Source organism: Brassica napus, chromosome A9 (genome assembly GCF_020379485.1).
Source record: "Brassica napus cultivar Da-Ae chromosome A9, Da-Ae, whole genome shotgun sequence".
Lineage (NCBI taxonomy): Eukaryota > Viridiplantae > Streptophyta > Magnoliopsida > Brassicales > Brassicaceae > Brassica > Brassica napus.
Genome location: NC_063442.1, coordinates 956,742 through 970,789, shown reverse-complemented (window position 1 = coordinate 970,789; position 14,048 = coordinate 956,742). Strand labels below are relative to the sequence as shown.

Sequence of the window (14,048 nt, the reverse complement as noted above, 5' to 3'; positions counted from 1 at the left end):
ATTTAAGCTTGGACTTAGTACTACTATAGGCGAGTCCAAAATTCACATGCAACCTAACCTAATGTTGTACATGTATCTATTAGATTATATATTACGTTAGACCAGAAGATGTATAAAGAAATTACAGACGTGCAATCTTTTTATATTACAACTGAGATATAATTGTCTAGTACAGTATCCAGCCAATAAAACTAAGTCACATACCAGTTGAAAAATTTGAGAAAAAAAATTAGAAATTTTTTGAGATATAAACTGAATATGCATGTCAAGATTATTTGTGAAAGTATTGCATAGTTACAAACAAAAATAATACCTGTATCAGGATAGAGATATATTTATATTTGGTCATAATAAACGTAGACTATAATAAAGGTTTTTGGTTATTTGGGTGATTAGTTGTTGTTGTTGTTGGCCGAGAAGTTATATTGTCTCTCATACTCTTTAGTCGAACTGAGTTAGGTTTCTAAATTTGGCTATACAATCTCACGTCTATAATGGTAACAAGCTCACGTCTATAATGCATGCAATTGGGCACAAGTAGAAATTAAACTCAGTATTTTGGTCATATATTGTAATAAATATATCATTCAATATTTTCAAGAGTATCAATTAGTTTTTGTTAACAAACTTATATAAAGCCCCTTTGCAAATAAAAAAAAAACTTAATACAGTATTAACAACAACAAATAACATAGTAATTCACGTTTATTTAACTATCTCCATAGCTCTGTGCCCTCGAATCAAAATCAACGTGTCTTTAGACTAATACATTTTTCATGGCTATTTTGTATATTTTACTACAATTCATGGTCAACTAATTAATTTAGATAGTAGTTTTCAGTGATCTTATTATTATTATTTTACTTTCGTGGAAGTGGTCGCTTGGGATTTAGATTATTTAGTTAGGTTTTCATTGTTTATAAATCTTAGACAGTAAACAAAAAAGTTATATGCTACTAAATTTCAGACGATTCATTCCACTACAATTAAACAGTAATATTCCCACACAGGGACAAACTGAAAAACTGACGTACGTATTTTTGAAATGACTACTAACTACTTCGTATAAATCGAAACATACATATTTATCTGCACACATATGAATCAATATCATCTAGACATCTACTAAATATACAACTAGCTATATACACACATACGTCCACAGAAACAGAGGGGGTCGTATAAAGACAAGAAACAGGATATGAAACTAGATTTCCATACGATAAATCTGATTATAGAAGAAGAAAGATCTTATCCACTCCAACACCAAAACCAATGGAAATCACGGTTCCGAAAATATTATTCTTAACAGATATGAAATTGACGAATCTTATCTCTTTCTTTATGATAGAACTTCGTAGCCTCATGAGTGTGTTAGTACAAGGGAATAGACTCATAGCCACAAAGCCACTATCCTTTTCTTCTCCTGTCTTGATTTCAAAGTTACAATACAATTATGACCACCGAATAGTTAGTGATAGAATTTTGAGTTCTTTTACAATTATAAACTTGTAAAAGAAAATCATCGTACAGTTAAAATTTCTACGATAATTCATTCAAAGTTTTGCAAATGTTATACAGATATTCTAACCAAATCACAAAACCATAATACTGTATACCTATTTATCTGGTCTAAAAGCTGCATATCTAGTAGTGAAATATATAGGTATACAGTATTATGGTTTTGTGATTTGGTTGGAATATCTGTATAACATTTGCAAAACTTAAGCCCTTTGTCAAAAAAAAAAAACATTTGCAAAACTTTAAATGAATTATCGTGGAATTTTTAACTGTACGATGATTTTCTTTTACGAGTTTTCTTCTTCTCGTTTTGTCCAAATACTTCGGTTCAGGCCCATATTTATATTACCAAGCGTCAATATGGCTCAATGTTTATAACTATTATAAGCTCATATAGTATAAATATGCACGGGCATTACAGCCCTGAAAGGCCTTTTCTTAGTTTGGAGAAATGCATTCACTATTTTAGATGGCAGCGAGCGAGCACCATACGTTTGCATTTTAAAAAGGAATTTTATTACTTTTATTGATTTTTTTACTCAGTTTTATTGATTTTGATAGTGCTTCATCTAATGCAATTGATGAGCTAACGAGTTAATTAATTAGTGGTATTTCTTAAATATTATTTTTCATTTTCATATTGGGTTATATGATAACTATATGTAAGATATAAACAAATACATGCAGTCAATTATAGCTATATATACATAAATATTCTCACCGTTTCAAATTAGATATTGTTTTATGTTTTTCATGCTAATTAAAAAATATATTAAGTGTTCAGTTTTGCCTTATTTAATTACTAGAATTCTCTTGGTTTTTTTTATGTAGGGTAAAAGAAATATAGTAATGACATAAATTGCGTAGAAATTTTAAAATAATATTTATTTTGTAACGAAAATTTTGCTACAACTATATTTAATATGAAACGAAAGGAGTAGTTAGTTGTGTTTAGATAAATTGCGTAAATAAATACTTGACTGACTGGAAAAAAATGGTGGTAATTGTAATAGTGTAATACAACAATTTCTTTTGTTGAAAATTCAGATTTATCGAAAAATAATTTAAAATAATACAGTATAATTAATATATATTTATCTAAAGTCGTTTCTTGTGAATGTGAAGATGTCTATCGACATTGTCCTGTGAAGATGCCTCTGTATAAGATAGAAAAGAGGCTAAAGATGAGAAAGAGATAATATTGAGATAAAAGTATACATATTTGTTTTGATGTTAAATGTCTCTTCGGCATGCTACGTCTCTATTGATAGTTGTGGGAAAAAAAGTTTAAAGAACTTTTTAGACCATTTCTAGAAGAACTATGTCATAAACTTAATAATTTTGATGTCATTGTTCACTCATCAGTCGCATATTTGAAAGTTGCTGGTCAATAAAGAGTGAAGTAGTATAATACTATAAGTTCAACTAATAGACTCTACTAGCCCTTTTTATTTATATATTGAAAGGAGTGTGCATAGTGCATTTGCCGACTTTAAATACTTTTTTTACTATGAAATCAATTAATTAGTCGGTCGAAATTATTGCAAGTGTTTCTGACACGTGTGTTATATATCTTTATGGCTTCACTGGTAAATGATAAGAAAATCTCGTATGGGTTGCCATGCAAAAAGCAAAAGCCATCAAATATTAAAAAGGTTTAGCAAACGCACCCACAAAGTATAACAACGAGGGGACATTAGACAAAATAAAAACGATACAAAAAGATTAGAATGATCTGTTTTTTTTCTATCTCGACAAAAGAAGGAACCACGAGGGGCTTTCAAAAACTTTTATTACACCATAAATAGTCTTTCTAAAACCGTTTATTTTCCCACCGATAAAACATTGACTGCAATATGAAGGTCAAAATGAACATAACAAATCACTCATTTAAACATTAAATCACCAGAAGCCCTTTTTCAACGAAAAAAAAACTTTAAATCACTAGCCCAGTTAATATCAAAATCTTGAGTCAAACATGAAGTATTCTCCATGATAGAAATCTATATTTACTAAACATGTTTTTGTCACGAACTATCTCACCGTAATATGGTGTAACGTATGCAGATTTTGAAGAATATAATTTCTCTTGGTATAATATATTTATTTATTAAAGTATATCTAAAATACAGATTTTTTCTTATAAATTAATAATATTGGGATTTTGGCTTTTTATTAATGTATAGAATTATTAATTTACAAAAAACTTTTAGATTTATAAATTTTAAAATATATTGTTGAAAATTGATTTCACAATTTATATGTTAAATAAATTTTATGAACCTGACATTCACATTCACATTGTCATTATTATACTATTTAGTGTATATGTGAAATGTATCATAAATTCTAAATATATTTTAGATATAATTTTATTAAACATTATCAAAATATTTTGAAATGTTAAGATAAGATAGAAATGATATTCTTTCGGAATAATAATAATAATATAATGATTTATTTATACTTACATAAATTATATATATATATATATATATTAGTGATTTGTATTGAATTTTGAACCGATTCAATTTGAAATGATGATATTTATTAATTTATCTTTGTTTTATAAATAAATTACTGTAGATCACATGTTCACAATAAAGATTAAAAGGAAGTATGAAAAGAAAATTGTCGATAACCTGTAATTTATTTTATATGAATGACTGACGTGGAAAGGATGCTATCATGATTACACATCCCAAAGTATCATGGTGTGTATTAATATGACTTGTAAAATCATTTGAGGCAAAAAATAATATTGCTACTTAGAGCATCTCCAACCCACCTCTATTTCTACCTCTATAATAGCATTTAGAGGTAAAACCACTCCAAATCATCTCTATTTTTGCTTCTAAAATAGAGATTGATATTTTTTCCTCTATTTATAGAGGAAGAAATAGCATTCCTCTATATTTTGCTTTATATGTAGAGATCTCTATTTTAGAGAAATACATTGGAGTAAAACCCACCTTTATTATAGAGTTCCTCTATTTTAGAGGTAAAAATAAAGAAATACATTGGAGATGGTCTTGGATCTTGTTCTGCAATACGTCCGTCAAGGGCATAATGATTCTTAAGGCGTAGTTTTTAGTATAATATAAAAATTATTTCTTAATTTTAACTGAAAAAAATTAAAAATCGTTTTTAAATATCTTATTTAAGAATCAATTTTTAAGTTTTTTTAGTTAAAATTAAAAAACGACTCTTAATATTTATATTAAAAAAAATTCATCCTAAAAACCCTCAATAGACATGGATATCTGGTACTATAAGAACAGGCCAAGCAACAACCTTCTTGTATACATTAAAAAAGTCTCGAACGGCATAAACTTTAATGCCTTGAAGCGAAGACCATGCTTTATAGAGAGCCTTTTGTCTCTTGGAATAGACCCCTTCTGTAGTTGCATTTCACATTTATAGATTATAAATTTTGTGTGTTTCTATATGGATATGCCTTGTAAGCTTTTGAAGATACGAATCAATAGCTCTGTGTGTTAAAAAAATTTCTAAATTATTATTTATATTTTAATCTAATTATACATTTTCATACTATTTGTTATTTTGCAGTAACTATGTTTGGATAGTCTAGTTTGTTAGATTTAGGGGTTTAAAAGGTTTAATGAATTGATAGTTAAGGATTTCGTAGATATATAATTATTGACTTACATCTAATTTGATCTTATTGTTTGGTCTTTATTGATCCTCTAATTCATGATCTTATGTTGTTTAATGCACCAATAATATACATAGTTGTAGGACTGAAAAAATTAAAAGAGCAAAAATTTAGTCATCGAAAAGTGAAATTAATGTATTTGTTAACTTTTAAATTCGGGAAGTTTTATTTTAATTGGAATTAATATACATAAATGTAAGAATATTTATGAGTTACAACTTTAGAATATAATAATTTATAAACGATTTTCTCTATCATTTGTATTGTTCGAGAATCACCTAATGTCTAACGTGTTTACTTGATATATTAAATCATATTTATTTTCTAATTTTTTCTTGTATGCATTAAAATATATTTTAGTTTAATTTTGTATTTGCATAATGGATGTGTGACACAATACATAATTTTTTTAAAAAATGTAGTTCGAATTCAGCATGTTAATTCTGTATTAATTTTCAAATTTCATACATTCATAAAATATCCTAACATTAGATTTTGATTTTGTGGATGTTTTAATCAGCTAAGATTATTTCAGTTTTAACAAATAACTTTCATATGCTTTACAAGGAATAATATATAGAAATCAATTAAATTTCAACACTTAAAAAGGGGTCATATTCTCGTATATCAACATATAGTTAAATAAAGTTCTAAGAGTATAAACATTGGCGAAAGAGCCATAAAGAGTCTGGTTGGTGTAAATACAGCGATTGCAGATACTGCTGCAGAAGTTTACGGATATAGATAATTATAATTTTAAACGTTATTAAGCAATTTTGTACGATTGATACAACAATTAAAAATTTGTTTCTTTGCGGTATGCTTATAACTGAATGACTATCAAATGCAACAACACTTTCATAAAAATTAACAATATTAGCACTTCATATAATTATAAATATTAAAAATTATATTATTATAGTATAACTAAAATAATATATATATATATATCTCTAATAATAATAAAAAAATTAAAATTATTTTATATTTATATATGGTTTTATATATATACTAGTGTCTAAAAAATACATTTATTTTTTATAATTCAAATAAAATATAAAATATAAATTAGTATATTATATCAATTTTTAAAATATTAAATATTTTTTATATTTATATTTATATATATTTAAAAAATATTATTTCCATTATTTCACAATCATCCGCAGCCGCAAATGATTCAAATCAATTTTTCATTTTAAGAGGTCTGGAGCAGTGTAAAACGATTTACAATGTAAACACCAAAAATTATTACTATCCACTATTTGCGGCTGCTGGTGGTAACAATAAAGCCAATATTTTTAAAAATGGACCGATCCAATGGTTGGACTGGGTTCGACTATGAACCAATTACACAACCAAGTTGGAGCTAATAATTGGTTCGACCATAAACTGGTTACGTAGCCGGATTGGATCTCAAAGTTATTAAACTGATGAAAATCACTATAATTATCAAAAATTTATAAACTATCGATATAAACATAAAACTAGTTTATAATGTTTTATGTTTTAAACTAATTTATATTTTAATTATGTATCATTTACTAGCATTAGTTTTAAATTTATACACTAAAAATATATTAAACTAGCTTATTGAATCAAGTTTGATCCGGTCGAACTATATTAAACTATGATCCAAATAATTATCCGGTTCATCCTCCAATCTGAGTTTTAAAAACATTGAATAAAACCAACCGTAAGTTTTTCACCAGTAAGTTTTAGTATTAAAAAATATTAACCATAGATAATAGAAAATAGAAAATGTGACACGTATGAAGAAAAATTCTCCAAAAATATCACGGTCTCTCATATAAATATTGTCACATATTTTCTTTTCATGTTCCATTTTTATTTATTTAATCAGTAAAAGGACGCTCTAAAATGCTTTTTAAAAGAAAATAATTAGAAAAATACAGAAAGAAAGAACTTACTTGAAATACCACAAATGAAAATCCAAAATTTAAAAGTTCATTTAATTAAAAATATATTGACATTTAGGTTTTGAGTATAATCATCATTTTAAGGTTTAATATTTTAGAGGGTGTGCTTAGATTTATAAACATACATAAATAATTCTTAAACATTTAGAAGTCGTTAAATTCTGAAGAATTTACCCAAAAAACAAATGGGATTAATTCATATATAATACAGTTAACTAATTAATAAAGTAAATTTAAAATACATAATAGCATAACAACTAGAATCATAATATCGTACATAGATGGGGTATGCAAATAATCTAAACCAACACACATCAATGTATAAATATTTTAAAATAAACTTAAACTTGTGGATACAATAAAAGATAGATACACAAGCAATAAAGAAGATGCAGCTTGTTGACCAGTTGGACTACTACGTCCATGTAGTTCACTTGTGGATGGGCTCACTATTTATGGATGCAGCAGGTATGCAGATTAAATAGAATTCAAAGAGGAAAGTTCTGTACCAAATTGATAATAGCCTTGGTTGGCTTTTATGCTTGAAATTATTACTTTCAACATATTGTATAGAGTGAAGAACAAAAGGAGAGGTCTGAGCATATATATATATATATATATCAAGGAGTCATTGGAACAACCATAAGATGACCCTTTTTGTAGTGTTCATCATCTTGGCTTTCTTCTTGACCAAAATGAGAAGGCAACTTCTTTGCACACTCTTCCTCCATTTGCCTTACCTTTCCCAACAAAAATATGTATAGTCCGAAGATTACAATCCCAGATCCGATAACACTACACATATCAAATTAAGTCCACGTTCAAATACATGCATACAAAATATTATATATATATATATGTGTGTGTGTGTAATTCGACCGTACCTTCCAATGCAAACTTGACGATGAAGGATCGAGAAATCAAATAGAGTTGCGAAGATAAGCCCCACCGGAGTGAAAACTGAAGTAAAGATAGGTCCTCTCTTTCTGATGCACCAAGATGTTCCCACTGTACATATTCCTTGTGCTACTGCTCCCTATAGTACAATGTGATTGTGATATATACGTTCATATATTGATTTGATTGGTAATATATATCTTACTGCATCCGTAAAGGTATATGCATGCACCGTTTAGTAGTTACCAATCGGCAATCACAAACAATTATATTTGTACCACTATCTTTGTTTACTATATTAACGACCATTTGTGTCACTATCCAAGTTCAACATATAATTTACTAAAACTTGACTTGCAATTAATCAGAACAAAGCTATACTGTCAAATATACAAAAAAACCATCGTTATATATAAAAACTTACTGCATAAACAATGGTCATGATATCCAGTTTATCTGTGAGGATCCAAGCCGTGATATCTCTAGATTTGATGAGGCTTAAAAGGGCGCATTGAATGGTGCCGAAGAAAGATAATACGACGGTACTTGAGTATTGACAAGGGTATTTGTCGTTCACTTTGGATTGTATTAGCATCCACGACCCGAAACAGCTACTACCCGCGAAGAGAAGCACGCATCCGACGATCCAGTTCTCGGGTTTCAATGCGGGGTTATGGTTCGTCAATAGATGGGATTCTAGTTTGTGAAATTTTGTCAAGGGAACACCTTTGTACATTGTTAGTAATAAGGCTCCTCCAATGCATATCAAAGTGCCCATCACCATCCCCATACCTGCTTTGCTTTTCATGTTTAGCTTCTCTACCCTACGCCCAAAACAAAAAGATAAGTGTTAAATTAAATTTGTTAGGTTATGAGGGAAACCATATTGCATTTAGTATTAATATAGAATTTTTTTTTACCTGAATACTAAAGATAAAACGAACGTAACCGCAGGTGACATACTAATAAAAGCACATGCTATCGTAGCCGATGTGTACGATAGCCCCAGTAGGAAGAAATACTGAGTCAAACTTGCCCTAAAATACAAAAAAACATTTAAATCGTAACTAGACTTAGGTTACGACGAAAAATTATGAAATAATCGAAAATTTGATTAAAAAAAATAGTTTTGTATTTTTTTTTTTTGGCATTCTTTCAAATCAGTAAAACCGTCTATTTTGGGGGTAACACAAAGAGAGTGAATTTTAAAATATAAATTTTGAAATATAAATCGTAAATCCCAATTCCTTAAACTTAAAAACTGTAACAAGAAATTCCAAAAGTACTCTATTTTTTTTAATTTTCAGTGTGTTAGCCTATTATATATATAATATTATTTTCTAATTATTCCTACAACTGTATATTAGGAGTTCTCGACTCAAATTAAAAGGAAAACGAACCCAACAAGAGCACTGAAGAAAAGCTGAACCAAGATGTTGAGCGTAAGTTTCGGTCTTGTTGTCCTAATAAACAAATAAACAATATTTTTAAAAGAATAATTAGAAAATATTAAGAACAAACTCAATGAGTTTCATATACTTACCGTTCCCAGAAAAATGCGATTGGTGCCAAAAATAAGGTAGAAATAGCGAGCCGGTATGTTGCTATAACCATATGATTAACACCACCATCGAGTACCTTTTTGACCAGAGCATTACCTAAGCCTAGCGCTGAGTTTATCGTAATCATAATAATTACCGGCGTCCACTTACCATCGCAATAACCCATAATTAACCAACTGCAAAATAATTACTTATAAAATATAATCAATAACTCTCTCTACTCTTTGTTTTCTTTTCTTACCTCGCTCTTCCTCTTTAAGTGGTTTTGAGTATGCATGATTGATTGAAGGAAGAAACCGGTATATATAGAAATTTTGTAACTGTTTTCGAATAATATAAGATTTTTTAAAATAATTATTATTATGTTTCATTATCCAAAGAAAAATATATTTAGTTCTCTTTAGCGCCCCCACTCATTTGCGTGAATGGATATTTGACATTGACGCAGGCGATGATGCCTGCGAATATTTGTCGCTTATTGTAAGTTTGTAACCATGCATGATCGTACTTTGCCTGAGGGTCTTGGTTACAATTTTTCTGCTAACACGTTCGAGCGGCGAGCGCACACTGACAATACTTTTTTCGTCTTCATTTAGAAAAGTCAGTTTGATCCAAAACAGTAACCATTTATACCTATTAATTTTATATTCATCGTAGAATCTCTTACCACGCAAAAATATACATTAACTGATTTACAGTAATTATCTTCAAACGACATTTCGAAACGTCATTACTGACCAAAAGAAGTTAAGCAAGGGACCAAAGAGACTCCAAACCGAGCTATGTTTTTTCCTGATTGTATTTTGTCTTAAACTCTTAAACGTCACCCTTCTCTTTTTTTTTCTTTACAGCGATACTATAACAATGGTTGAAACAGCTTCATTTAGTTACGTAATAGTGGATTGATAAAGCTTAAGTTCGCAATACTATTTGTTATTGTTATTGTTATTTTAGCCCATTAATTTGTCATAATAAGATCTATAATGTCTCTTCTTGCTTTTCATTTTTTCTTCTCTTTACGATTTCTTTGCTAAAGAAATATGTTGGCTTTTTCGTTCTTTTGGAAAAGCAATGGAAAAGATAAAGTTAGATAAAGCTTTTATTTCTTTCAGGTAAAAACTATATGACGAATTTCATTTCTTCGAAAATGATGGACTTCCTTTTTCTCAGAAGATAATGTAATGGCTTATGTATCCACTAAAGGAGAACGCAATTTGTATATAAATATAACATCACTATCGGAAAATCACATATTTTAAAGAAAATTACAAATCTTAAAACTTCTATTTGCTTGGAAATTGGAATATAAATACTGAAGCATGCTTGTAATAGACAGGTAGTTGACAAATCTAAGAGACAGGTGGTTACTTATTCTGAAGTCAAAACGAATTGAAAATAAAATGTAAACTAATAAATTATATGGTCTGATGAGGTATTAATTGTCTTCTTTTCAAATTAACTACTAATCCTTGGATACCAGAAAACCTGGTTATATAACTATATACAAACAATAGAAGATAAAATGAGCATTAAATAGTTGAAAATAAAATAAAATAATAAGCATTATATAAACACTTTTAATACATCTATTTAAAACATAAGGAAGAACATTTGCTCTCCTCAACCATGGATGTCTTCTTGTTGCGAAGTCTTTGCTATAGGCTCCTCACAGCAACAATATAATACCTTCTTTCCAACAATAACTTCTTTCCAGAGATGACCCGAGTTTAAAATAATTAGCGACCCAATAGAGAATTCAGTACATGTAAACAAAAGAAAACACACTCAAATAATTGTACTTTGGGCTTTCGTTAAATTTAGACCCAACTTCAGTGTAATAGCCCATGACCTCAGAGGTGCCCTTCTACTTTTGTTATGAAAAAACAGAGCAATGAGGATCAAAAAATATATGTGATGGCTTCTAAATATACAAAAGATTTAATTGAAGTATGGTATGGCCCAACATTTTCGGACCGGTCAAAGCCTAACTCTTAAAAAGGGAGCTATTAGGCGTTGCCCTTTAATGTGTCGGATGTCACTGATGATTTGCACTAATATACTGAATAATTTATATTCTTTTAAATGCCTATATAATTGAATTTATAATTTATTTTATATAAAATACAACTATCTAGTTATTAGAGTTAAAGGCTTAAAGCTGGATAATATCTTATCTATTAAAAGAGAAGTCACAACTTCTTTTCATGTGTGATTTTTTAAAAATTGGACTTATTGGACCTATTACTAGAATGTCATATAACATAACCACATACCCTTCCGATCTTTTAATGAAATTATTTTGACTCGCGTAATAATGGGGAGATCCACCTACCGTTCGTTTTATAGTAGATCTAAATATATAGAAGCAAAATATCTCAAAATTATCTTGACTCGCGTAATAATGGGGAGATCCACCTACCGTTCGTTTTATAGTAGATCCACCTGTAAATATATAGAAGCAAAATATCTCAATAGATACGGTTTTTCTAGATTTCTTGCTTGGATTCATCTTGGTTAGCTGGGCTTATCATTCCTCACGATCTTCCTCACAATATAATTCCTTGGCTTTCCTTGGAGCCTGTTTGTAATTTAAAACTGTTAAGAGAATAAATTTTGAAGTCAATCATTGAACTTTGTAACTAATTTATAGATGATACAGAACTTACCTATACTGTTTGAGACGCCTAACCCATGTACGAGCTCTGTTTCTTGATCTCAAGATCATTCAACAGCTCCTCTGCAGAGATCTTCCATATCAGTATCTTCCATATCAGTCATCTTCAAGCTGATTCTCTGCAGAAATTACAAAAACAGAGCTTAAGAAACCATAACACTCTCAATAAGTCAATTTTTATACTTTACCTGCACTTATAGTGAATGGAGTTAGGCGTCTTTTAATGATTTTTGGTTGTGGTAAGCTCCATTACCATTTCTTCAGGTATCCATCAGATTAAACTTTCCTGCGAGCAAATAAAAGAGCATTTAGTTGTCCATCAAACTATCAGTAACTGTCAAACGTCATGTTCTTTGGCACTAAATAACACAAAACTAAAAAGTGAACATAATATTGTCCTATGGTTAAGTTCCTTTGTCATTGAGTCTGGTTTCTTTGTCAGACGTTGATAAAAACACCTATGATTAAGTTCCTTTGTCATTGATATCAGTTTCCATGTAACCTGTGTATTAATAGTCAAGCTCAATCGAGAATTGTTCAAATTCTTTTGACCACAGTTTCAGCAAGTGTTCAATATATACGATTTGATTCTAAATTCATCAGATAACAGGAAAAAAAAAACGAATTGAAAGAGAATTCACAGGGGTAATATAAACTGATCTTATTTATTCATATTATAAAAGAATAGGAGTTTCAAAAAGAAAATAATTCACCTATGTTTTCAGGTACTGATCGGAATTGCATATTAAATTATATTAGGGTAGAGCTCCATATATTCTTCCGCTGAGGTTTTCATATCTCCTTCGAAACAGTACCGATCTCCGTCTACACATATTTGATAGATTAAATCAATTGAAAAAATAAACAGAGGTGAACTAAAATAACCGAAACTAAAACCGTTATAAATAGACATGCTTACTTGATCTTGGTCGGGAGTCAAGAGAGGATGGTGTCTGAGAGACGGATTTAGTCGATCAAATAGCTCGAGGATCGTAGTTAGGATCATGTCTAGGTTAAAGAGAAGACATAAACCAAAGAAAATGGTTAGGTAGAGAGACACGTTTTTTTCCCGGAGAAAAATCTGTTAACTGATCATTTTGGGCTTACAAAACATTAATCTCACTTTGGACTTTGAATAATTGAATTTAAAGAATACTTGACCCATTAGATTTATATTTTAAAGACTACTTGACCCATATGTATAATATTTAACTCTTTACAATCTTAACTTTTAAAATCAGATAATTCATTTAAAAATATAATTAAATGAATAATTATATTCTTTATAAAATCTATACATGAAGCTTTAAGTTTAATTTTTGATAAGTTTCTTATTTTGTGAAAAGTTTGATTATATTTGGAGATAATAATATTTTAATATTTTCCAAATTCTATTTCTATTTTTTATTCAATAATAAAATACTAATCCATCAAACAAAATATAATATATAAGAACAAACAAACACATGTGAATTTTGAAACAATCTATTTGATGGAGAACAAGTATACTCGATAATATATGAATGTAAAAATTAAATTATAAAATTTTTTAAATTTGTAAAATATTACAATATCTTTTGAGGTAACAATAAAACAATATTTACCAATCTTTATATAAAATTAAGAGTTCAATAATGAAATAACAATCCAAAAAACATAATAAAAAACTGACGTATGTGAAAGTTTAAAACAACCTATTCAATAAAAAAACATATATGGTTAAATTATTATGTTTTAAAAATTGATAGACACACATTGTATATATTATAATATATACC

General features: G+C 28.8%; 1 protein-coding gene across 2 annotated transcripts; it reads right to left on the bottom strand.

Annotated features, from left to right (window-relative positions):
- Window positions 1–7,353: 7,353 nt before the first annotated feature.
- On the bottom strand, window positions 7,354–9,883 carry LOC106370960 (WAT1-related protein At4g01440). 2 transcript variants are annotated; one of them, XM_013810963.3, is made up of 6 exons: window positions 9,578–9,882; window positions 9,435–9,497; window positions 8,955–9,071; window positions 8,459–8,858; window positions 8,022–8,173; window positions 7,354–7,932 (listed from the first exon to the last, which is right to left on the bottom strand). In XM_013810963.3, the coding sequence occupies exons 1-6, from the start codon at window positions 9,760–9,762 to the stop codon at window positions 7,758–7,760; spliced, it is 1,092 nt and encodes a 363-aa protein (XP_013666417.1). In that variant the 5' UTR covers window positions 9,763–9,882; the 3' UTR covers window positions 7,354–7,757. The 2 variants fall into 2 exon arrangements, with proteins under 2 accessions (XP_013666417.1, XP_013666418.1); XM_013810964.3 differs by lacking the exon at window positions 8,955–9,071 and having other exon boundaries at window positions 9,578–9,883.
- Between the last annotated feature and the right edge of the window lie 4,165 nt (window positions 9,884–14,048).